The sequence below is a fragment of the Vidua macroura genome, chromosome 6, assembly GCF_024509145.1.
Source record: "Vidua macroura isolate BioBank_ID:100142 chromosome 6, ASM2450914v1, whole genome shotgun sequence".
NCBI lineage: Eukaryota > Metazoa > Chordata > Aves > Passeriformes > Viduidae > Vidua > Vidua macroura.
This window is the reverse complement of record NC_071576.1, coordinates 9862961-9889554: the sequence shown is the minus strand read 5'-3', so window position 1 is coordinate 9889554 and position 26594 is coordinate 9862961. Positions and strand designations below refer to the sequence as shown.

The 26594-nt window shown below is 37.1% G+C and overlaps 1 protein-coding gene across 8 annotated transcripts in view; it reads left to right on the top strand.

The window, feature by feature from the left end:
- Positions 1 to 26594, top strand: part of KLC1 (kinesin light chain 1) — a 46291-nt gene that overhangs the window by 5275 nt on the left and 14422 nt on the right. For 3 of the 8 annotated variants that reach the window (XM_053981675.1, XM_053981676.1, XM_053981672.1), the window contains 12 exons: positions 11629 to 11890; positions 15060 to 15290; positions 17260 to 17338; positions 19192 to 19417; positions 19938 to 20025; positions 20681 to 20782; positions 21402 to 21575; positions 21720 to 21819; positions 22660 to 22709; positions 22798 to 22865; positions 24203 to 24311; positions 25536 to 25697. In XM_053981675.1, coding sequence (XP_053837650.1) covers positions 11630 to 11890; positions 15060 to 15290; positions 17260 to 17338; positions 19192 to 19417; positions 19938 to 20025; positions 20681 to 20782; positions 21402 to 21575; positions 21720 to 21819; positions 22660 to 22709; positions 22798 to 22865; positions 24203 to 24311; positions 25536 to 25697 — 1650 coding nt within the window. In that variant the 5' untranslated portion in view covers position 11629. Of the gene's footprint in view, positions 1 to 8268; positions 8290 to 11628; positions 11891 to 15059; positions 15291 to 17259; positions 17339 to 19191; positions 19418 to 19937; positions 20026 to 20680; positions 20783 to 21401; positions 21576 to 21719; positions 21820 to 22659; positions 22710 to 22797; positions 22866 to 24202; positions 24312 to 25535; positions 25698 to 26594 lie in introns of those variants that run through there. The other 5 variants (XM_053981673.1, XM_053981671.1, XM_053981674.1 and 2 more) reach the window with 3 other exon arrangements.

Genomic DNA, 26594 nt, shown 5'->3' with positions numbered 1-26594 from the left:
AGAAGTGGTTTCATCTCTCCCTCACAGTGGCCGAGTAGTCAGATAATCCATCTAGTGGGCTGGTAATATGTGAGGACATAGGGGAGGTTATAGTTTTGAGCTAGGAGGGGGACTACAACCTCCTATAATGTTTCTGTTGACAGAATAGGACTCTAAGGATGTAGATGAAATGTTCTTCAATCTCAGTACTGGTTTATGTAGTTCCACTGTCCAGCTGCTTTTACCCTTGTCCTCATTCCATCAACACAGCTTGCTGTATGGCAGCCTGGGGAAATAAGTGTATTTTGGTTGTGTTTATGGCCTGAACTGAAAAGAAACTTCTTTTCTGTCCCCTCACTTCTGACAGTAAAATAATCCAGTAAAAGGCACATACCTTTGTTTTGATTTATTATGGACAGGGATGCGAATGAAATGTGTGGCTGGGTGAGGAGCATCACCAGGTTATGATGTCTAGCCATAGCCTTGCTGAGTGAAAGTGTGCTCATGGTCTGGTGTTTGCAGGAAGCCAGACCAGATGATTCAGTGGCTGTTTCTGTCTCTCAATTCCTCTGGACATAGAAGGTGTGTGGAAAATGTGCTGTTGTTTATATTTACCATTTTCCTGGATGTAGTGGCCCAATTCAGTATAGTAGCATTCAGTATAATGAGTATTACTGTATTGAAACACGGAGGGGTGCAGAAGTCATGATGATGACTGGCAGTGTGTTAGCTTACATGATAGTGACTTAGAGGTCTTATTAGAGGTATAAGGGAATGAATCCCCAGAAAGGCATGTTAATTTTGAGTAATGATGTGTATTGGGAAGATCAGATGTGTGAACCTGAGGACTATGGCTGTGGTAAGGCAGAATTGTGTTTAACAGAGAGGATGTAACAAAACTGCTTAATAAGATTCTGGTCTGGGAGCATTCTGGAGGCACTCCCAAGGGCTTAAGAAATTGTACAGAGATGAAATGTAATGTTTTTTTATGGTACTTATAGGTGTCATAGCCAGATGTCCAAATTTTAAAGAATGTTACCCATTCTATACCTTTTGAAAAAGACAAGAGGCACCACAGCGTGACTTTGTCTCAGTAATTTGCTGTTACTTAAATACATCTCCTTTCCATTGTTCAGAAAACAGATAAAGGCTGATTAATTAATCAATTACTTTTCTTTTAAATACTTTTTATTCAGCCAGTATCTATTTCTCTCCGAGGAGTTTTAAGAAAAAATTATACTCTGGATGTTGATTTTAGCCCACACTTAAAATATTGCTATTGGAATACATTGTTTAACTAAGGAAAAATATCTTGGGTTTGGAATTTGTGCTGAATGCAGGTGGAGAGCAAAGATGCACAGCCCATTTTTGAAGGCAGCAGTTGGTGGGGTTTGAATTACAGTGACTGCTTGTACTTTGTGTGGCCATTGAATCTTGATCCACACCCATTTGTTAGGATAACAAATAGCTTGAAAATATGCTTGCTGGGTTCTGGTTTTTCTTTTCCTTTTTTGTTTTGCAGCCTGTAGTCTGGCTGCACATGGAGCAATGCTTGCAAGCGCATGATACGGTGCTTTTAATGGCATGGTTGTTTTAGGAGGCCACTGTTCTGCCATCCTCGGGAGGGGGATGCTTTCAAAACAGATTATCCAAGTGAGATGGTTTAAAAAATAATATTCAAATGAAACTCTGAGCTTCTGTGTTTGTTTCAGTTAGTATGTGCTCTTGTTCTGTGTCAGTCCACCAGAAGAGCGGTGTGCTGCAGCAGGGTGGGGGGAACTGTCACGGGAGTGGTGTAGCCACAGTGAGGATTTCAGGGACACTCTGTGCCCAGCACTAGCTAAGGTAAATCAGGAAGGTGAAGGATCACTAGAGAAGGGGTTGGAGCTATGGTTTGGTCCTCAGGTGTGAGTGCACAGAATGTTAAGGTGCCTTTGTGAAGTGTTGGGTTAGGGCCTGCTCTATTGCTCAGCACCTCCTGGCCCAAGAGAGTTCAGAACATCAGAATAAAACCTCCAGGTTATGGAGTACTTAACAAGGAAATGATTTCCAACCTTACAGCTAAGTCATCTCTCTGCAGTCGTAGGTAAGAAACAGTGAGTGATATGTGGTTGTTTCTGTAGATGGTTGTATCCTTTGCTGTGCTTTCTATGAGCTTAAATGTGTTAGATATAAAAAAAAATATTCTCATAACTGGTAGGTGCCATTGAAAGTACTGATTTTGATGTAATATTGAATGGCTTAGCATTAATTCTTTCTCAATATTAAGGATTATGCCTGAACAGTTTAATTGTGAAACTTTTTCTGTGGTCTTTTTGCAAGAATTGGGTTAGTGGTTTTGCATTTTTTTTAATTATTTGAAGGATAAGTAGGAGGAAGACTTTTCCTTAAAGCTTGAAGAAGGACACTGCACAGTTTGTGCATCTTAATGCAAACTATTAAATAGCTTCAAAACCCAATGTAAGGATTTGTTAAACCTAAAGGCTGCTGTGTGCTGAAACAATGTTAGTGGATGTTCCTTTTTTGTCTGCAGAAGAAATTGCTTTTTTTTCTTGTTTCAGTCCAAATAACCCTTTTCTTCAATGTCATCAAGCATGTAAGAGCATTGTAGTCAGTACTCACAGCAAATTGTCAGCAGAGCTTCCCACATAGATCCAGTGAAATGAGGCAAGTTGTGGCCTTCTCTGCCCTTCCTGGATGCATTTTCTAGAGCTTTATGGGTATGCTATAAAAGGTAGATTTGGTTAAGATAATAGAATTGATGTTAGTAAGTGGAAGCTGATGGCGTTTCTAATGTATTCTGGAAGACTGATTTGATGGGAACATTCCTGTGCTTCTACTTAAGTGCTGTTTAGAGATTAGATAAATAGATAACATAAATGGATGCTTACTTTGATTAGTCAATAAAGTCCAAAAATAACAATGCAAAATGAAAGAACTAGAGTCAAGCTGAAAAAATGTTTTGTCTACACTATAGGCAGCTTCAAATTGTAAGACAGGTAGATTTTTACTGTATTTCCTCTCTTATCCTATGTGTTCTAACCCTATTCCAGTATCAAAGTCTCTCACACCAGCAAGAACCAGCCTTATCAAGACACTTATCAAAATTCATTGAAGACCTGTTTGCACAAGGTGGCCAGTCCATGAAGAGCTAAGTGCTATTTTCACACAGAAATCAATGCAGATTCTTGGAATATTGAGGAAAAAAACTGTGTAATTTGATAGTGATGATGGATCTGTTACTCAGACTTTCTTGACAGTGTTTATTTTAAAATACAGTCAAAGTTTCCTTTCAATCTACTTAAAGTTGATATTTTATGAAGCATTTCTTTGTAGCTACAAAATGCTAAACTAACAATACAATTTTTGAACAATTAGCCTAGATTTTTCCTGATGTATCTTTGATTCTTGTGACAAGACTTCTTAATAATTAAAGGTAATTATAACTACTTTTTAAGTGGTTACATCTCTGCCTTCTGATAAATTTAAGTAAGTTTATTCTGTCTTTATGTAACTGCTCTTAATACAGTCATGATCTTTTTTGTTAAAGTGAACCAGCGAGGTGGGCTTTGTTGTCCTATGCAGAAGGCAAATCTCCTGTGGCCTAAACTGGTATGTTGTGTCAGTGTTTTAGGGAAGGCAGAAAGCTCTCCTTCTTCAAGATGCATTGGTGGCTGAAAGTGTTTATTAGTGCTCACAGAAGCTAAGGAAGTGCTTGCTTTGCAGACGCTGCTTCTGTTGACACAACAGTGGTACAGAAGGGAGACAACTCCCTTGCTCCAAGGGGTAGGAGGCCTGGAGATTTGCAGTCTGCCTGCCTTCAGAGATTCCATGAACATAACTAAAATTAAGAAAAATCCAAATGGCAGAAGAAGGTTGTGTTCAGTTTTATTATTCTGGAAAAGAATGGGGTTTGGATCTTGCCACAGGGCTGTTTCAGATTTTGAGTAAGGAAGTTATGTACCACCAGCATGTAACAGATGATAGCAGCCTCGATTAACAAAGGGTTTATAAGCTGTACCTTCTTGAAAGTTTGGGTTTTAGTGTAGTTCCTCTGGACTCCTGACTGGGTCTGGGAACTGCCTTAGGCACACACACCTGTCAGATTTCTTTTGCACTTGTTTCAGCTTTGACAAAGAGTAAACTTTGATGTGATAACAAATGCATAGAAGGGTCTTAATATCCATCCAGTTTAATTTGAAATCTGAGATATTGGAAGGGCTTGGGAATGTATACAGAGAATGAAATTTTCTCTTACATGCTTGTAATACATCCAGACCAATTGTAGTATCTAACACTTCTCAGAGAATCTACAGTGATTTTAGGATATGTTGCTAGTCTGTGTTTCAATCACTATATTTTTAGGCCTTTGGAAAGGTAAAATGCAGTTGATGAGATATGCAAAAAAGAGGATACTTTCCCTTGATTCCTTTCACACAAATAATTGGAATAGGTATAATAATGTGTAAGGGGCAGTCACGTCATCTGAGGGTCTCAGTCTGCTGCAGTATGTGAACAGGAAAAGCAAGATGGGATTTGGCCTGCAGCATTATGGAATTCCAGATATGTTTGAGTCTAAAAGAGATTTTGGAATTAGATGGACAGGTCATCTGGATTGTCTGCAGTTAAAAGGATACAGATTTGCTGTATCATGATAATTGAAATGCTAGCTAGTAGCCAGTGTTTATTTAGTGCAGTACGGTCAAGGGATTGACACCATAATCTTTTCTTTAAGAGGAAGAATAATCCATGTAGTTAAAGAAAGCTTTTGTGTTACTGAATACTTTTATACTGTATACAGATTTTTAACTCAATTAACTATTTCAGCAGGAAGTAATAAATTTCATGAAGAGTTTGCTTGCTACAGAAGAAAGAAGGCTGAGGGTTGAAATAACTCTCAAGGCATTTTTGCCAGTTGTCTTTGAAATATGCAAAAGTATTTTTTCAAAATAGCGTTAAATTTGTTATCTTTAAGAATCCAGGTATGATTTCTAAGAAAGTGTTCATTAGTGTTGAAGTAGCATGCTTCAGAAATCTAAATCAAAGGACTCTGCAGCAGAGCAAATCTTCCTAGCTTGTACTTTCTCAGCAGTGCAAATCATCTTAGCTTGTGCTTTCTCAAAGAGAATTGTCAGCATCACCCTTGCTTAGGGTTTTATAGGAGCTATTTTTGCTATCATATCTTTTTTTTTGTGCAAATATGGTTTGTTAGTCTGCGTTTCTCCGTAATAATTTTTTCATTTTCCAAAGAATCTGAAGATTTCCCCTGAAAGGTATGATTTTAAATTCTTTTAATAGCAGCCCCTAACATTAAAGCATTTGAAGATTTATAAAGGTAGATGTACAGTGGCTGTATTCTTCAGCTAAACAAGTACATAATCCTCTTCACTTAAACATAGTTTAATGCAGTGCATGGGCTTATTGGTAGCCATTGGGGTTTCCTAGAGGCTGACAGTGTTTTTCAGAGGTGGATGCTGCTGTGATGCAGGGGTAGAACATGAGGCCACACAGCCTATTCCCACTGCTGCCATGTGGAGAGTAGGCTGCTCCTGGCAGTCATAAGGGAAAAACAGCAGCCTTGTTGGAGATGTGGAAATTTCTGTCAGTATTCAAGGCTTTTTTTTTTGTTGTTGTTTTACTCCTTTTAGTCAATCTGTCCTTTACTTATTGTTAATGTCCCATGCATTTCTTCAAAAACCTCTGGGTTTGCCTTTAGAACTGTCAAAACTTCGCAAAGATTGAGTGTTTGTCCAGTTTACTTACCAACACAGACATTTTGTGATGTTAGGGCTGTAGGTCAAATTCCAGATGTGATTCTGAGCTTTTCTTGAGATATGTGCCCTTGACATTAAAGGACTACAAACGTCCTTTTTACACTATTTACCTAGCATACCTTCACTTTAAACCTAGTAGTAGGGCAGATTTCTACATTCAGGCCTAGCTCTGAATTGAAGGCTGGCAGGAGCACATTAAGACTTTTTTTTTAAATTTCATATGCATACTATCTGGTAATTGGTAGAAAAAATTACTCCACTTGGGGAGGGGGAGTTTCTCTGTAGCTTAATACTGGTTGCTAGGTTGTGTGCAACCCCATGCTCTTACCTGCATCTGGTCAGTGATTTACAGCCTCCAGAATGTGCTGCTAATTGTCCTCACCGAGTTATTTTTAAGGTAGCTCGTGTACCTGTGTGTTAAATGCTGAAGGTGCTTTCTGAGCTCACGCATTTGGAAACCCGAGGCAGTGCAGAAGTGCAGCAGTGTTCTGTTTATAGAACTGGGTCAGCCAGTGTGCCTTAAGTCTGACCTCCACCAGGACACTGTTTGCAGGTGCAGTTCCAGATTTTCTATTTTATGCAGATTCAAATATAGATGATGGGAAGAGTGATGACTAGCGCTGGCAGGAAAGCTGCAGTCCTGAATATGTCAAGAGGGAAAAGCTACTTTCTTCTGGGAGTTTAGAGATCATGTTGGAACAAAATTCCTCACTGTAAGGGATCATTTTAAGTAAAAGGAAGGCAAATCAGACAAAAAGGGAAAGATAATAAATATTCCTTATGAGGATATGACTTGTGACAGCAGAAACAGTCTCGCAGGTAAAGAGAAATTTAACATCTTAAATTTGAATAAAACAACAGGTAATCATTGTTCTTTCAGACTTGGAGATTCCGACTGAAAACCATAACAGCAATATAGTCCAAATTGAGTGTTTGTTATCTGAGTGCTTTACAAATACCTTTCTCAGCGTATGAAAGGCATCTGTGAGTGATTCATCCTTGTCATTTCTGCTGTTGCTGAGCTGCCGGCAGGAGGGGTGCGGCGAATACAGTGTTTGACACACTGCTCAGTCCTTCCCAAACTGTTTTTCATCTCTTGCCTTTGTTGCTCAGTTTCTTTTTGTGCTTGGAACAGCCTGTAATATTTTGAGTGTTGTTTGAGCAGGCAGTTTTCCACATTATGAAGATTAGCTCGTAGTATTTGAAGATGGTGCCTTCCATGATGTAATGAGACGTGTTCTTGCTCTGAGCAGGGAATTAATGACTTGTAATTTGCAGCTCATACAAAATTGAAACAAGTACATGGCAGATGTAGGATGCTGAACCTTGCTATTTAATTAGGAGGAACTAAGAGTGAAATTAGGGTTAAAAGCCTTGAATAGACTGATTATTGTTAGGAAACAGTGAACTGTTAGGTCCCTATTAGAGATACAAAAAGATCAAATTAGTTTAACTTTTCACTGTAACTTTGTGGAATTTGCAGTGCATGTAGGTGACAGAGCCCCTAGGTATGGCTTGAGCCAGTCTTGCAGCAGCTTTTACTGTTGGGAAGATGATTTACTCTTTTTTATATGCAAGCACATTATTGTTGCATTTTCAGCTATGTTGCCTGTTAGCTGTACATTCAGAGAAAATGTTTAGGGAGAATTTCACTTGGCAAAGCAGTTTAGACTTGGGTGTTTCATAATTTATTTATTTAAAATTGTATTTTGCAACAATTGTCATCAGATGCGAAGTACATTAAAAATTTATCTTCCAAGCTTTTAGTACTTGAAACCCATTAAATAATAAAAATATCAATACAGAGAGGGGAAGTCTTTAGGGATTCATAACAAGGAAGAAAAATTAGAATGGTTTTATTTATTTGTTTTTAGGATCCATTCTAATCTTTACTCAAGGAAAAAAAAAATTGTGGGTTTTTAGAATGAAATTCTTCCTTGATAAGTTTTCTCATGCATAGAGGGATTCAGACATGTTTTGGCACAAGAATATTTTGATGTGATCTGCAGGAAAACGACTCTTCTTTAAAAGCAGCTGAGTAGGAAAAGCTCTGTAAGAGATCTTTAAATATGAGGTGGAGAGCTTAGTAGCTGGCTGTAATATGCACATGTCTGTGGAAGAATTTAGGCAGAAATCTGTGATGTCAGCATTACTAGTGTAGTAGGTTTGAAAGTTTTATGGATAACAAAATACTTAAACTGATTAAAGATAACAGACACTTAAGTTGTCTGTATATGATGAGATTATCCCAGTGGCTTTGCTTTCTTTGGTTCAGACTCTTGCTATTCTCAGTCCATTTCTTTGTTTTGAGCTTATGTTACAAAATGTTGTGGAAACCTCTTTAGTAGAAGGTGTTGCAGGGCTTCTTATGTTGATCTGTCAAAATTAACTATTTTTTGTGTGTTTTAAGGCAGTGACTTGATTTTTCTAGAAGCTGGAAAGCATTAAGTGACTTTTGGACTTCAGCATAGTCAATATTATCACAAACAAAGGAGGAGGATAATATTCAAGATTGACACAGACACATACTTAATAGGTAAATTTCTTAAGCCAGCTAGTGAGTCTGTAACTCTGGCTGCATTACATATTTATTTCCTCATCCAAAATTCTGTTTTATAAACCTTTGTACATCTTTGTTTTGTTTTCAGTTGTACACTGAGCTAAAAACTAGTATTTGAATCTAGAATTCCTGCCCAGATAAAATCTGCAGTGCAGTGGAGTGCAGGACAAAGCTTACAGGAGCTTGAGAAGCCTTTGCCTACATTTTTTTTCTGTAGGGAAAATGTGTAGGAAGAAAGGGTTAACATTTTTTGAGAAGTGACAATAGAAAGGCTGGCTAGGTTTTGTCTCCTTTCCTCTGTATACATCCTGCATAGAAACTTCATTTGTTTGCTTCCTGTGTGGCATTTGCTGCCTCAGGATATTCAAATCTAATTTACAGAATCACGGAATATGCTGAGTTGGAAGGGACTCACAGGGATCATTGAATCCAAGTCCTTGCCCTTTACAAAGCCATCCCCAGTTACATGATTATGTATTCAAATATGGTGAACAGGCAATGATCTTTTTTAAAATACATTTTTAAAAAATCATGAAAGGGCCATACCTTCACTTATTACCCTTAAAGGCTATTAGATATTTATTCATGAATTTTACTCCAACAAAGAGTCAGATTTGATAGCAGGACAAATTATATGTTTGTTATCCTCCTGTTTTCTAAATTATTATACCAAGCACAATCTATAAAACTGAACACCAGCAGACACCCCTCAAAACTTATCCCAAAAGATTTATTCCTTTCCTGTCAGCGGGAGAGATTGGGATTCTAACAGTGTTCACTAGAGGAGACTTGAGAATCCCTCTGGCAGGCTGCAAGGACCTCCATGTCAGTCTGTGTCTTGATGCAGCTTTTGGCTTGGCTCCAGCTCCAGTAGGTCCCTTGTACTGGTAGTGCAGAGGCAGTGGAAGCTTTTAGCTACATTTGGGTTGGAATGAGGCAGCTAAAAAATCTGGCACACTGGATTGGGACAGGAGGAATGTATTCATAAAGCAGGTCTGCTGCTGGGATGGGTTAAGTGTGGTTTTGCCCCATCGTGTTTTAACCTGCTTTTCCTCTCTTCAAAAGCTGCTGTGCTGGCTTAGCCATCCTTAGTTGCAGCTTCAGTTTATTCAGCCAGTACAATGGGCCTGTTAATTTATCTGTTAATTTATGGGTGTTAATTTATCTGTATTCATAACTTAGAATTAATTTTGTTTCTACTGAAGTGTTTAAAATGTGTAATTTTTAAAAGACTATCTATGTGTGCATTACATATATGTATGCAAACATCTTTTCATTTTTGCTGTAAAATGACAGAATATTGAGGCATGCAGAAGGAATTGCTGCTGTCTGTGTTCACATAAGATACACAAATAGTCACTTCATTAGATGTCTCTGCTTGTTTTACTTCCTTATAATCAAAGGTTCAGTTCTGTGCATTCAGGATGGAAATTGTTAACTGAGGCTGTGAAAGTGTGCCAAGGCTACTTAGGGTTGAGTTGTGTGCTGAAGTTAGCATAATCCATAACAATTTCTTATATGACTGTGTGTTAGAAGCATTTATTTGCAAATTTGGTCCATGTTAAATTGCAGTTCATTTTCCTACACAACTTCAGAGAGTCTGTACTTTAAAACTGTCTCTTTAAGCATTCTGGGTCATAGATCTCAGGTTAGAAATGGGAAATGTATAAATATCATTCTCCTCATCAGGTCTTCATGGGTTAATTTCTTATGCCATGCTAGATTAGTTGCTTTATACAGATTTATATGTTTCATATTGATTTATTTTTGAATATGAAGTTACTGTATTGAATCTGGGTAAAACCAAGTTCACGATTCCCCAAATTCTGTGTTTTCAGACAATAGATTATTACAAAAAAACCCTATTGTCATCTACCGCTTTTGTTTGGTAACAAATGACTATGCCTTTTGGGTATTGTATTACAGGAGATCATCACAGAGAGGGTAATTTGAGTCCATATAAACAGAAAGAACAGCCTTTGATTTTTAATATAATACAAAAGCATAAGAGCACATCCTTTGGCTTTTGTCATGATGTGTATATATGCATCTTCTTACAGCAGTTTTAATCCAAGACTCAAGTGGTTCTATTTTTTTTTTTTTTGCTTTCTCCTAAAAATAGACTAGCTTTTGTAGTACAAAGTTTTAATACAGTTTTAATTCATTTAAAATGTTAGTTTGTCAATGCTTACCCAGATGTCTTCACATAGATGGGATAATTTATTGCTTTTGAAAAATCTTTCCTATTTTATTCTAATCTATACTTCCTGGTTCACTCAAAGATTTAAATAACTGAGATATAGAGGAGTAATTTCTCAAGTCTTTATTTTCATTATAGAACATTTTCTGGTGACATTTAAAAATGGTCAAATGGTTTGTGTGTCTTCTCTCTACATTTTTACATTTATAAGCTTGTTTCTCAGTTCAGTAACAGCATGTGTGATAATTAGAGTATGTGAGTTTCTAAACTTTTTTGAGTCTTCATTTGCATTTGGTGGACGTGCTGACAAACATCGAAAAAATACTATCTTTAGTGTAATGCATTAGATACTGATAAAATAGCACAGTGGAATGATTCTTGCTGCAAGGGTTGTACTATACAAACTGTTTTTTCTGGCATGAGACAGGTGTTGCATCTTCATCAAACAGCTGCATCTAGACCTGTAGGCAATTGAATATCTATGTGTTAAGTGTAGAGTTAAAATAATGAATTAAAGTTGTCCTAGGGGTAGTTGTGATGTTCAAAATACATAGTGGCAAGAGCTTTTGTAGTCCTTGGGACAGGATGAGGCTGGTGTTACCTTTTTACAGGAGAAAGATGACTTTTCTCATGACTGACTGATGAACTCTTTCAGAAGGCTGGGTGATATTTCTTCAAATTCCTCAAGCTCCATTTTGTGGGTTTTTTTTTTTTTAGAGAACTACAGTGACATCTGCAAATAGCTATATTTATTGTAGTATGTGTTTTATACACCACCTCCTTTGCTTTCTCACAAACCAGAATCCTGGAGATGCAGCCCTGTTCCTCAGCAGTTGCTACAAATTCTAATGCCACGTCATAGTCTGTGCTTCATTATGTGTTGTTTTTTGGTTTATCTATGAGTGTTAATATTAAATCTATGAGTGTTAATATTAAATCTGGAAATAGAAACTGGAAAACTTGAAACTGTTCAAACTCAGGACATGAAACATTGTAAAAGTTGTTCACAAATATAACTGAATTCTGAGTATACATTTCAGACTTTATTCACTTACAGACTTATATACTTATTTTATTTTTCCTTTTGTATTAACTAGCATACTCTTCCATTTCAGAATGTATGAAAACATGTCCACAATGGTGTATTTAAAGGAAGAGAAGTTGGAGAAACTTACTCAAGATGAAATCATTGCCAAAACGAAGCAAGTGATTAATGGACTAGAGGCACTGAAGAATGAACACAATTCAATTTTACAGAGCTTACTTGAAACACTGAAATGTTTGAAGAAAGATGATGAAACTAATCTGGTTGAAGAAAAATCAAACATGATTCGAAAGTCACTGGAAATGCTGGAACTTGGCCTTAGTGAAGCACAGGTAAAGTTGTGGTAAAAATGAAGCATTTCAGACATTTCTCTCCAGATATTAGTAATATGTTGGGACATTTACATTATTCTTAGATATAATGAACAAAAGATGCTGTAATTAATAGAGGTAGTTACTGTACATCGTGCTGTGTTACAGAACTAATTATGGGGTTAGTGTTACAGCACTGAAACTCATGACTGGGCTCCACTTTACATCAGTGAGACAGTAACATTTTCTGTTTAGACTTTTCCACATCAGGCATTAGGCAGGTAATGTTCGAGCAGCTCAAGAACTGAGCCGTGGCATTTTAACTCTAAAAGATGGCACAGGAAGGTCTCAAACAAGCACACATATAATAAATGTATTTGCTCCAGCCTTTGAGCTTTGGTGTAGCATTAAATGCATGTTTATATTCCCTTGACTCAGATTTTTTTATAGTATGACATGATGCTTTTAGAGCTTAAGAATCTCTAATGTTTATTTAACATTTTACTAAACCAAAATTGAAACTAAAAGCATTTTAAATTTTAAGACCTGAGTACAGAATCTGAACAACTTCGACTGATGCATTAAAGAGAGGACTCTGAGCTAATTTCTGTGGACTTAAGTCAATGAAGATAGCATCTGCAGAAGATAAGTGAAAAGTTGTATGTTTATTGGGTTGTCAGGACTATATTTACAGTACAGCTTTATGATATTTTGTACTAAGTCAAAAACCTGAAATGATGTGATATGACAGTCATCACTGTAAAATGGCAGTGTGTTTGCAAATGAGTTGAAAATGCCAATGAGTTAGTTCTACATTAAAAGGCTTTCTGTTGGTCTGTAGCTGCTCAGACTTCTCTTCTGGATTGAGCTATTATTGTGTGGTGATCTGGAAGTTGTGTGCATTGGATCATGGTGAATTGAGACTGAGAGAATGAAATGTGGGTTATCAGACAGGGGAATGTAGAGAAGGCCTGGACAAACTGTCAGACCTTAGTGTATACATTGTACACACTTTGATGCCTTGTATAGGAGGAAAGTGCTAGAAGATACACGGAGTAAAATTGCAATAGTTGAGTTACCGTTAATGGTTGTTTGTAGAAGATGTGCAAGTGAAGGAGTAACTTGTATGTAGTATTAGGACTCTGAGAAGCCAGTTCTGATTCTTGACTCTGTCAGGAGCCTCAGATGCAGATGTTCCTGCCTTGTTTGCCTCCCGTAGTACTTTGTGAACTGTAGTGGTGAGGAGCCAAAAAAGTCTGCATTTGCTGCCTTTGTTAGGAAGCCAATTACACTTCAAACTGCTGCTCTCAGACCTGATAAGGTTACTCTTCCTGAATGCTTTGAGTTGTAACAATGTAGTTTTGGGGTTTTTTTTAATTTTTAAATTTAAGATACAGAAATAGATGTTTTTTGTGGCAAGCATGTAGGTCTGGTGATGTGTTATTTCCATGAAAATGAAAATAAGTTTGCTGAAGAAGTAATCAGACTTTTCTTTTAGTTAATTCTAGTGAGTAAGACTACAAAATATTTTAGTTTGCCGTTGTAGCTTCTTCAGTGTTTGAATATGTTGACCCTATTATCACAATTTTGCTAAATATGCTTTCTCATTATATAAATGCCACTGTTTGAATTGACCAAGTAATTAAAAATACGTAAATAGCTAGGTGCTGAAGTCTGGAGTTTTGGACTGGTATTAGGAAATTATACCTGGAGTTTTCCTTACCTTTATAGGAAAAATTAGTTTCTAAATATTTTAATGACTGTTTTGATACCTGAAATTTCAGCTAAGGATACCATCTGTTTCCCATGAAATACTTAATTTAAAGCCACTTAAAGATAACTTTGTTTTTAAAAAAAACATGAACTTGAGAAGATGAAATACTGGTAACTTGGGGATGTCTGACAGATCTGAAAGATTTGTACTCTCACCAGTGGTCCATTCTTGCAAGGTGCGCATTTTGGGACTGCTGCCAGCTGTCCTACATGTGTCAGTGGGAGATTGCATAAACAGTGAAGGGAGAATATCTTCTGCTGGTAGTGTTTGGCTTTCACTTAATAAGCTCCTTTTTCATTTAACTTTGCTCAGAAAAAAAAAAAAAAAAGCCCCAGTCCAAGTAAGCTGCTTTTATGGGTGTTCTATGTTTTGCCATTAATGTGACTGTGTTTGAAAGTCTGCACTCTCAAGCGTATGATTAGTAGCATAAAGTGCATCTATAAACTGTGTGTTAAGTTGCACATGCAGATCTCAGTCAAATAAATATCCCTTTGAAGTGTTACCATTATGCTGAGGTGTTCATCTTTTGGAGCTATAAGCATGTATACAAATCCCTTTTTTGTCTGGAAGGTGCTAAATTAGAACTCTGTGTTAGTTCTTAGGTTGTTTTTGTGATTCTGCAAGTTGAAAGTATTACTGCTCTATTTTATGTTAATGGAACAAAGATTTCCAGTTCAGTAATCTAGTTCTAACTTTTCATGTATTTTAAGATTATATTTAATGTTCAGGGAATTCTGAAACAATTTTAACTTCTGATAGCGTCATGGAAAACAATTATTTAGTAAAGAGCTCTCCTAGGTTGGGACCCCAGCAAGGGAAGGACATGGACCTGTTGGAGCAAGTCCAGAGGAGGCACATGATGACAGTGAGGGGGCTGCAGCACCTCTGCTCTGGAGACAGGCTGAGAAAGGTGGAGAAGAGAAGGCTGCAGGGAAATCTTAGAGCCCCTTCCAGAGCTAGAAGGGGTTACAAGAGAGCTGAAGAGGGACTTTCAAAGGTCATGTAGTAAAAGGACAAGGCAGAATGGCTTCAAACTGAAAGAAAGTAGGTTTAGATTGGATTTAGGAAGAAATTCTTCCCTGTGAGGGTGGTGAGGTAGTGGAACATGTGCCCTGTCCCTGGCAGTGTTCAAGGCCAGGTTGGATGGGGCTTTGAGCAACCTGGTCTAGTGGAAAGGTGCCCCTGCCCATGGCAGGGGGCTGGAAAGAGATGATCTTAGAGGACCCTTCCAACCCAAATCATTATAAATGGTAAAAAGGTTTAGAGGAAAATGAGAACTATATCTAAAAAGAAGAGGAATGGGAATGTTTATCAGATTTCACAGCTGACATAGGTTTAAATAATGAAAGCCTTGTATGTTATGAACAGGACTGCATTCTAGGGGAGGTATGTCATGTGACACATTCTGCTTTTCAGGTAATGATGGCCTTGTCAAATCACTTAAATGCAGTGGAATCAGAGAAGCAGAAATTGCGGGCTCAGGTTCGCCGGCTATGCCAGGAGAATCAGTGGCTGCGGGATGAACTCGCCAATACACAGCAGAAACTACAGAAAAGTGAGCAGTCTGTGGCTCAGCTGGAGGAGGAAAAGAAACATCTAGAATTCATGAATCAATTAAAAAAATACGACGATGATATTTCACCATCAGTAAGTACCTCCATAGTAAAACAGTAAAAGCACCTTACATTTACATGTGTTGTAATCTGCCTGTTTAACAAGAAATAACAGATACATTTTATTTGTCCCTTAGATATATTTGTCATTAAAATACTACCTTCTACTAGTGTCACATAGTTTGCAGAATGATTCTGAGAGCTCATTCTTATTTTAAGAGAGTATGTATTTTACTGTCTGCAGATAATAAAATACATGAGGAACAGAATTGATAAATACTCATTTAGTAGCTTAAAAATGTGAAGAACTGGACTAAAGCAAAAATCTCACTTCTATAAACTCAGCAGTTAAAATAAGTGAGAAATCTAAGCTGTGAGACATTTTAAATACCTAGAGGACTTAGCTTATTTTGACTGCAGGAAAAATACTTAATTTTTGTCTTGTGAAATCACTGTATAGCTTTTGTATTTGTTGAGAATTTACACAAGGGTAAGATGTTATTGAATCTCCTTTCAGGACCATCTACTGTGATCATCTGCCTGTATACAAGCCCATTGTGTTACGTATTCTTAGGTTCAGAGAGAAAATGGACACAACCTTAATTTACAGAAGAAACTTGCTACTTAAAAAGACTTCTGATTTATTTGCCTTTCATTTTATAATTTAATTTTGCTTCCTTAGGTTAGGTGGCACTATAGAGAAGGATCTAATTTTGTGTCTTCAGATCTTCTCAGTGGTGTCTTGGAAAGTGCAGTTTTTCATAACTAATTATTTCAGCAATTTTAATGGTTGAAAATGGGTGTGATTTAGTCATGCTTAAATGACTGCTTGACTAATTCTTTTTAACGTGGTGAGAGTGGTTTTGGTCAGTTGCACCTGGAATTTTTCAGTGCTGTTGGTATTTGTAGATGGATTTGCCAGTGAAGCCTGTTCAGAAAAGGGGCAGAGGAGAGAATATTGGGATTGTGATGTGCTGTATTGTCAGACTGTACTCTGCAGATTAATTAAATTGCTCCATTATTTGAAGTTTAATAACAAATAGAGTCAAAGTAAGCCAAGCATCTCTTATAGTTTTACTAACCATATGGACAGTCTCTGTTTCTAGCCTTTGAAATAGTTAGTTGTATAGGCTCAGTATGAGGTTGGAATCAACATTTAAAATTATGAATGTCTCATCTAAGATGTAGTCCCATCAATTTGCTGGTTTTACAGTGCCCTTGCTCTGCCATAATTGAATTTGAATGCCAGCAGCAGCAGTTGGCTTTTTGGAGCAGTTGGAAAAAGTTGTTGAATGGAGAGCCAGAAAAGTAAGAACATGTTCTGGCTCTTGAGTTTTCTCCTTACTGAGCTCATGATTTCTAGGAACTTCAACTATTTGTATTTTGCAGGCTCAACATTTAGGATGGTCTGTCTCTTTGTTTTACATTTGAAATGATCTTTGGATGCTTAAAATAATTTTTAAGTGATGGATTGTGTAGAAATTAATATGGTTCCAGATGGAAACTATTGGAAATGAGCTTCCTTTCAAGTGTTCTTGTTTTGGTTTTTTTTATTTTTTATTTTATTTTTGAACCTTCCAGATTATAATTGCAAGATCTTATCATTTGTACAGAAGTTGAGTACTCAGAAATTGAGGTCTCTATTCCTCTCCCTTACCCAACTATAACTGTGTATGACTAAAGCAGGTACCATGGACAGTGCTTACTCTTCTGTAGGTACTTTCATGAGACCTAGTGCTTTTGTGAGAATGGCAAATGTGTTCTTGTGTGCTTAAACTGAGACTGAAATCTAGGAGACCTCATTTCTATTCCTGGCCTTTCTGAAGGTTTCCTGTATTGTTTTGGCACAGAGTGTGTAAATACATTAAAATACAAGACTTATAAAACTTCAGTGAGAAATGTTGTTAATTCTGAATGTGGGGTTTTCCTTTAACATTGCTGATTAACTGGACTGTACTCTTATGCCTTAGATTTAATTTGTTGGGTTTGGGCTTGTTCTGTAGGAGGATAAAGATACGGATTCCACCAAAGAGCCTTTGGATGATCTATTTCCCAATGATGAAGATGACCAAGGACAAGGAAGTAAGTGTACTTCAGATTACATTGTTGGTGTGTTTCTGCAGTGCAGAATATAAAGATGCACTTTACAAAAATGTGTCCATGCTTGGGGATCTCTGCAACACAGCTGGGGTGGTGAATGCCTCTGCTAGAATAAGGAATCCAGTCATTGATATACATTCTGTACATTGCTATGTACAGAACTGGGGCCTAGGTTTTTTAAGAGTTTAATAGCTGCTGTGAAGTTCAGACTGATTTAAATTCAGAATTTCTCCCATTATCCTTCTTTGGGGCCTCAGAATGGTTAGTTGCAAGTGACTGAGGCAGATTCTGACCAGATAGTGAATTCTGTTAATGACCTTTTTAATTATCTGATTTGAGATTTTTGTGGCAGGTTTCAGTATGAAATCTTTTTCATATAGTCTTTTGTCCTTTGCTAAGGTTGTCTGCATTAGTTTTAATACTAATTGTGGAAGCATTGTTTGTCTTCAGGTGAGCAGGAGTGAGGAATATGCTGTGGAATTTGAGGTAGATGTTTGGTAGTGTGATTGAAAAAAGCTCTTGGTAGATAAGTAAGCTCTGCTTAGTGGGATGTGTTTTTTGTATGTTTGTAAACATAGAGCATGTTGATGTTGTGGAGTCAGTGCAGTGTGGTGGGAGCAGAATGGTTCTTACTGGACAAATGACTTGAGGGAAAATGTCTGAAGGGACCTACCTTTGCAATCAGCAGTTTCAGATTTCCTTTATGGGCGTGCATACAAGGTACACTGCATTCTTGTCAGCATAGTGAAGCTATCCACAGCCAGCACTGAAGGGAAGGCTTGAAGAGTTTGCAGTGGGTCAGTGTTGATCATGAGCTCTTTCCTAGCTCATCCTTGCTTCCCTAGAATTTTGTAGTAGGAAGGTTGAGAGGCAAAGCTTCCTTACTTTGCTTTACCAAACACAAACTTGACATGTCATTGATTTCTCTGACCTTCCAAAAAATGCTGAAATTCTTCAGTGCTTTGGCAGGCAGTGACAGGATAGACTTGGACTTGTGTGATCCCACTGACATAAAAACGCTTCCACTTTCTGTGAGAGTGATTTTTGCTTAATAGAAAGGAGAGAATAAAGTCAGGCTCAGAGAATGATAAACTTGTTCTCTAGAGTTTAATTAAAATGAGCAAGACAGAATATTCTAAATCTTGGAAATTGGTCAGGTGAAGAGAAAAGGAGCAGTACATTTTTGGAGGCAGTGGGAGAGTGAGGGTTGCAACAACCAAAGGTTAGGAGCTACTGGAAAATAAGTAGCTAAGCTTGAGGGTTAGTGAGTGAAACTTAAAGGTTGGCTTTGACTCAGGGCTTTTTGTCTTGCAGCTGTTATTTCTGGCATCCAAGGTGTTTCAGTCTTTTATGTACTAACCTTGAATTTCCTTGGCAAACAAAGGCAAACAAAAAAAATTGTGTGTTTAGAGAAGAAGAATAAGGGAAAAAGCTTTTCTGCAGGTATTCAGCTTATGAATGTTAGTGTTCCTTTCCATATGAAAACAGCAATATTTGTAAATGCAAAATTATTATATAATCTTGAGAAAGGTTTGCTGAGCCAAAATGGTTTCCTGCTTTCTTTGTTAGTTTATTACATTTAGCCCTTTGAGCTATGAGAATTGTAAAAATAATCGTAATACAATACTGGACAGGATATGAAGAATAAAACAGTCATACTTCCACTGTCACTGTTGAAAACAGCCTGACTGCTATGAAGTATGTTCTAATGCTAATTCTGTGTATTGAAGAAATAAAATTCAGTTAGTCTCATTTTGTGCCACTGAGCACTCATGTGAGATGTTTTATTTAGAGTCATCTTTTATACACGTTGAAATTTTGTGGATTTTTTTCAGTTCAACAGCAGCACAGCAGTGCAGCAGCTGCTGCCCAACAAGGTGGCTATGAAATTCCAGCAAGATTACGGACCCTACATAATCTTGTTATCCAGTATGCTTCCCAGGGTAGATATGAGGTTGCTGTACCTCTCTGTAAACAAGCTCTTGAAGATCTGGAGAAGACTTCGGGTCATGACCATCCTGATGTTGCCACTATGTTGAACATACTTGCTTTGGTGTACAGGTTTGTATACTGACATAGATAAATACCGGTGAAATAGAAACTTAGTATTTGGCTCCAACCTTTTAACGTTCAGACTAGGATTTTTTCCCTGTTCCATTTTCCTTTTAAAATTATTATTAGAACCCTCAAGAAGTTCCTAAAATATTTGTATGTCTCCTTAGTCTTAAAAGTCAAACAAGTTGTTGTATTTTTGCCTATACCTTTGCTTTGGGAATGAAGCTGGTTTTGATACTTGGGTTTTTTTTGTCTACTGAGGGGGCATGTCTTGATTATGCACTTCAGGGTAATCTAGGGGTAGAAATTGGACATCACTGTAGAAATGGTACATGCTCAGTACAGTCCTCAACTGCTAAACTATTTACAGTTACAGGCTTCAGGGTTCTGCTTCCTAAGTTTTGAATATATTCTCAATTATTCTTCTTTTGTAGTAGCATCTTTAGGTCAATAGTGAACTCAGCTTAATATTTATGATTTTTCATTCCTGAATCCCCAGTGTTAATTACATCTCTTTACAATTCAGAGACCAGAACAAATACAAAGATGCAGCAAATCTCCTGAATGATGCCTTGGCCATCCGTGAAAAGACTTTGGGCAAAGATCATCCAGCGGTTTGTATACATGCGATAGCCTAATTTTAGTTTGGTTTTCACTCAACTTTTTTTCAACTAATTCTAATATCAAACTCAACAGGAAAGTTTTTAAGACCTGTCTTGTGTTTAAACAATACAGGTAGGAGGCCACATTCTGTTCAGTGCTGTTTCACCATAAATAATTTGCCCATAGTTGATTTTGGATTGCCTGTATTTGTTGTGGGAAATCAATTTGTGAAGAAAGATTGCTTACTCAAATCACTTTATTGTACTCAGATTGAAGGGGCACTTCTTGTTTCATTTACTACTGCTTGTAAATGAAATGTAAATTAAGCATTTGGTAAATTCATGTGATACTTTCGTGGCCTGTGGGATGCAGGGCAGCTCAAAGTGTAGATGTGAGAGGTACCTTTGTAAGAGAAGAACATGTGAAGATGTGTGCATTAAATGACATTTCCACAAAGGAAGCAAAATTATTTAATGATTTAGGTTTTTCTTTCCTCTGTTGTGTATGTATGCATTTAATAATAATTACTTCTTCACTTGTAAATTTCAAGAGGTCTATCCTGTGCATGGAAAATTTGATAATATCAGTGCCTTGCAGATGTGCTCATTTGTAAAGTATGTATATCAGCAGATTTCAGTGCACTTAATGTTTCTCTGCTGTTGACAGGTGGCAGCAACTCTTAATAATCTTGCAGTACTCTATGGTAAAAGGGGAAAGTACAAAGAAGCAGAACCGTTGTGTAAGCGAGCTCTGGAAATCAGAGAAAAGGTATGAGTGACAAATACAGAGCTTCTAAAGGGACTTTGTGAAGGAGAAAGCAAGGTTAAATGCTTACTTTTTTATGCTTTGGTTGGGTAGATCTGTCAGATAAACCCCAGAGTTAACAATGCCTGGTAGTTAGGAGTGTCTGAAATTCCAAACAGTAGGAAATTCCAGTAGTGCTACGGAATTGCTGGAGCACTCTGGGTATATGCTAAATTTTGTATTCTGTGAGAAACCTTCTTTAACTTTTTCCTTCCCCTTTGATAGCTAAATAGTCTTTGATTTGACAAGAGCATTGGAATTAAAAAATGAAACTTAGCTAAAATTTTTAAGTTGATTATTCTCTATGTGGATATTTATTTTAGCCCATGAGACTGCATCTTCTGGTTTATATAACACTCTCCATATAATACCGTTTTACTACTTACTTTGTTCTTATTCCAGATTGTTCTGCATCATTCTCAGTTTGTGATAGAATTGAGTCATATTCATATCTTTGAAATGCAGCTTTTGCTTTTGTTGAACTGAGGAGGAATAAAACCAACAGGATGTTTCTAAATGATTTATTTCTAGACCCTGATGTGATGATTAGAGACTGTTTTAATTCAGTGTATTTCATTTTCAGGTCCTGGGGAAGGATCACCCTGATGTTGCCAAGCAGTTAAATAACTTGGCTTTGCTATGCCAGAACCAGGGTAAATATGAGGAGGTTGAATATTACTATCAGAGGGCACTTGAAATCTACCAAACTAAGCTGGGACCAGATGATCCAAATGTTGCAAAAACGAAGAACAATCTGGTAAGCCTTTCCCAAAGTAGACCTGAGACAAAATTTCTCATTAATTGAAATGCACTTCTATGCGCAATATATTGTATTTCTTGTTTATTATAAAGACAAATAAAGCAATGTGCTGATATCTTTTGGGGGGTATTTTGTTTTTAGGCATCCTGTTATCTAAAACAGGGCAAGTTTAAGCAAGCGGAAACTTTATACAAAGAGATTCTTACTCGTGCTCACGAACGGGAGTTTGGCTCTGTAGATGGTAAGAAACTGAGTCCCTAGATTTGAATTTGTGTTTTATTTTTGTAGTTATGGAATAAAATTTGCAAGAAGTCAATAGTGTCCTGATTAAAATTGTTGTCCACTTTAGGTGGATTTAAAAGGTGAGCTGATAGATGTGTTGGAAGTAATATTCATCATAAGAAAGCAAACATTTGATTCAAAAACATGAGTAGACTTAGTGGGTTTATGTTTTATGGATTTTGTTTGTGGCCTAATTAATCTTACACCCCACTAAACCCAACTTTGGTATTTTGATAGAAGCAGAAAGATGTACATCACTTTCCAGTCACAGGAAAAAGTCAGTGCAGGATTTTAGTGACATAAATAAAGACATTGTTAATGTAAGCTCTCCATTAACATATTTAAAGAATGGGGAAAATACCGTTAAATTACACTGTACATTGAAGTAATGTGCATTTTATAAACTAAAAATCCCAGTAAAGCATTTTCACTGCATTCCATGACAGTAGCATATGCACCACTTAGTAGATGTCAAAGTAGTTGTTAGGATAAAAGAAATCAATTCATGTTTTCTAGCACAGAACTAGACACATGACAAATGGGTGGCAGTATGTACTGACTTCAAAGCTTCTCAGAAGTAACTGTTTCTAAGTTCAGATAAGAAAAAGAGACAGAATTGTAAAACTGTAAAAGAGGTATATGTTTTATTTATCTGCTGCTTGTAGTATGGACAGTAAGGGTTTTTTGGTGGCAATAGTATAATTCCCTGGTTCTCAGCTTCATTCCAGAGTGGTGAAAATCAAACAATCAATACCTTGTAGTTTTATTCTTCTACAAAATACTTTTCTTATCTCACCAGATGAAAATAAGCCTATCTGGATGCATGCAGAAGAGAGGGAAGAATGCAAAGTAAGACCATTGTCGTAAATCTTTTTTGGAACTTGTATTTGTTTAAGTTGCAAATCAGATTTTTTTTTCAACACTACCTTTGTTCTAGGGAAAGCAAAAAGATGGCACATCTTTTGGAGAATATGGTGGCTGGTACAAAGCTTGCAAAGTTGATAGGTGAGTAACTTCTTCACAGGACAAACAACTCATTAATTCTCAGTGTCACAGATTAAAGCATTTTTAAAAATGGAACTGAAGCAACTCCTTGGTTAGGACTATAAAAACTAAAGTATTAAAAATTCCAGGCCTAAGGTTTTCAGGAATACAACAGCAGTTTTCAAGTCCTGAGGCTGCTTTTACTCGAGGCTGGTTAGATCCAGTAAGTGACATAAAATTGCCCCAGTTGTGTTCTTGGCAGTCTTTCGGGTGGCAGCGTAGGTCACCTTTCCTTCTATACCACTCCTCTGCCCTCCCTGCCCCCTGCAAGGCCTCTGGAGAGGGCCAAAAATGAGACTGCAAATAACTGCACCTTTAGTTACCTAGCTGGCACAAGAAAACAAAGCTAAACTGCCACAACTAAGCATTACATGAGTTGTGTGAATGACAATGTGTATTTAAAGTGAAGGAAGAGAAACAAGGATTTCAACTTCGGATTGTAGTTGGTGAAATGTTTTTTGTTTGCTCTAATTTTGTTCCATTACTGCAGCTTTTTTAACATGTAGGTGGTGCAGTGTATGAAAAAACCTGCAACTAGTACTGATAGTCAATGAGGATTTTTTGTTTATTCAGTATTTGAATGCTCATGTTTAACAAGAATCAGAGCCCTTGTACTGTTGAAATATCTTTCTTTCTCCATCCTGAGTTCTGTGTACAATACATTTCATTGGTTTGTTTTGCGTGTACTTGTTCATTCTAATGCACGAGACGTTCTTTTCTCTGTTAGTGGAGCAAAACTTCGCTCAAAAATACTATGATTGAGCTAATTCTGTGCCATTGAAACAAAAATGTCTTTTTTGTGAGACTTGTTAATGAAATGGGCAAGTTTTTTGCTTTTGTTGTTCAAGCACATTGGAATGTGTAGAAACTGCAAAGAGGTGTTAAGTAAAAGCTGATGAAAGAAGCTGTTAATTGCTTTTGTGACTAACACATGCTACATGTGGTCTCTCTAATGGTCTCTCTATGCATGAATAAGCATTTTTTTTGGAAGCAGCAATTATTCAGTTGGATATGCTCATCTAGAGCTAAATTTTCACCTTGAGGTGCAGCTGAGGAGCACAAGGTTTTGTCATTTCAGTTTCAGGGATGTTAGCTAATCACAAAGACATTGATACACTTTGAAAGGGGCCAGCAGGTTATTGTGTGTACATGAAGTACAGTATAGTGCATTTCAAGCAAGAATAAATTATTACAAAAATATGATAAGCACTATATTAATTTAAGCTTTTATTAGTTTAGAAGAGTTTGCTATGTGAGTATATGTTCCACATAGAGTTGTTTTTCTTTTCTTTCAATAGTCCAACAGTAACAACTACTTTAAAGAACCTTGGGGCACTTTACAGACGACAGGGCAAATTTGAAGCTGCTGAAACATTAGAAGAGGCAGCAATGAGATCTCGTAAACAGGCAAGTATGAAAATTCACCTTAATGATGTTTCTGCATTGTGGTCATGCAGGTTTTCAACTTCCTGTATGCAGAATATAGAAACTTTCAGTGCCTGGTTGCCCTCTAATTTCAGACTGAACTGATGATAAACTGATACATCTTAACACTTGCAGTTTGGTTAATTGTTAGGGCAGTGGCACCATGTACTGGGGACATGATTCAAACTAGGGGTGAAATTATGTGGAAAATGAAAGACAGAAAACATTGTGTTGGCCAGCAGTCCTCAATTAATTGGCTGCTTGTCCTGGGAAACAGACGGTAGCTGGGGGAAAATGGGGAGGTTCTGCTGGAAATCTCCTTTGCCAATTGTGCTGTTCTATTTTTAATAAGGAGCTGTCAGAATGAAAAATGTTCAGTTGCTGCATACAACTGACTAACAGAAACCTTTTGTTACTTCTGTAAACTAATGGGGTAGATATTACAGTTTCAGTGGGGACTTCCTTTTAATGTAGTCTCTTTGTGCACTTGGATCTACTGTTCAAGTAACACTTTCTCCCTTCTCTTAAAAAGTAGAAGAGAGTTTGGGTTTGTTGGAGGTTTTATTGGCTTTTTATTTTTTCTTTCCCTTTTGGATAGTTTGATAAGTGACTTATAAGACAGTTTTAAAAGTGTCTAAGACTGGACAAGAATACATGGGTTGTCAGTTGGTGTTAAAATGGAAAGCAAAGTAAGAAAATACAAGTAAAGAAGCATCATAAATGTTCAATTCTAATTTCATTTTTTAATATGAGAATAAGTAAGACTTGTATTTTTTTCTAGAAGCTTGCTGCTGCCTCTGTTTTTAAGGATGCTTTAGAATTTCACTGTGCATCCTATACCACCGTTTGATGGGCAGAAAACTTGAGAATTACATTGATGGTTCATGATCTATATATTGGTTAAATATTTAGCTGGTTGCCAGATTGCTTCAGATAAGTGACACGAACGAGGCTTAAACAAGAGATGAGAAAGGAAGAAAAAAATGGCAAGTCAGTGAATTCTCAAACTATTAAACTGTTTACTTCATGCTGTTTTGATCCGTGCAATTTAGAAAGGGCAACTCAGCTGCTCTCTGAAAGCAGAATTGGAGTGATGGAATTGTGGGTCAGTTTTACTTCTTGCTCGGCGCAGTTGTCGTGTGTAAGTTGTAGATTAACAGAGCTTGTAACAAGATAAAGCCTCTTCCCATTCTATCAAATTCTCAGGGTCTTGACAATGTTCACAAACAGAGAGTGGCCGAGGTGCTGAATGACCCTGAGAGCATGGAGAAGCGGCGGAGCAGGGAGAGCCTCAACGTGGATGTGGTAAAGTACGAGAGTGGCCCTGATGGCGGCGAGGAAGTGAGTATGAGCGTAGAGTGGAACGGGGTAAGTACAGTACACAGTTGGACAGAACAGCCTAGGCAGTCATCACCTAACAACTAGGGCTGCCACTCACCAGCCTGCTGTGCTTTCAGGAGTTTCCTGCTTGATCTACCTTGTATTTTTTAATTTTGCAGATTCAGTTAAGAAATGAAGAATAACATTTTGTCTGTCATAGTGCTAAAACCCTCATAATATTTTAAAACAATATTTTAAGGCATCCTTTCTGTTGCTGTCCCAAATGGTGACATTTCTGCAAGAATCCCAAGCAGTTGTATCTAAGGCTAAGTTGTGTAATGCTGATTGAGTGTCCTGGTTGTGGTCTGGTGTACAATTGCATGTCAGTGGTTTATTTTTACTGGTAGAATATTCTTGCAATTAACTCACTTTTGCTTTTTTTCCTTTTGGTGCCATATTTGCTTATAATTTAAATGTCTATTTAAAAGATACTCCATCAGTTGGAATCACAAAAACCATTTGCTGTGGAAATATAGCGAGAGTTAGCAGTTTCAGAGTAAATTAAAATGACCAGTCTAACACTAAAATAATTCTAATCTCCTCCTTACCAAGCTTGCTGGAGGAAGGAACACAGCTTTCCAAGCTGCTGTACAGTCCATTTGAAGAGGCAGTGCCATCACATAACAGTGTGATGGTGACTTCATGACTTTCCCATATTAAAATTTGTCTGGAGCCAGGGCTTGTTCCTATTTGTTTCCCATATATTGGCTTCACTTTGTTACACTGATTGTCATAAAGTAAAAACATACATTTTTTATTTATATATATATATATATATATAAAATGTGATTACATGTGCATTTTTCTAACCATTGTTTTTCTTTAATTTGAAGGACAGTGCAAGCTTTCAGTTATTACCTGGCTTATATAGTTTGCTTCTGTCAC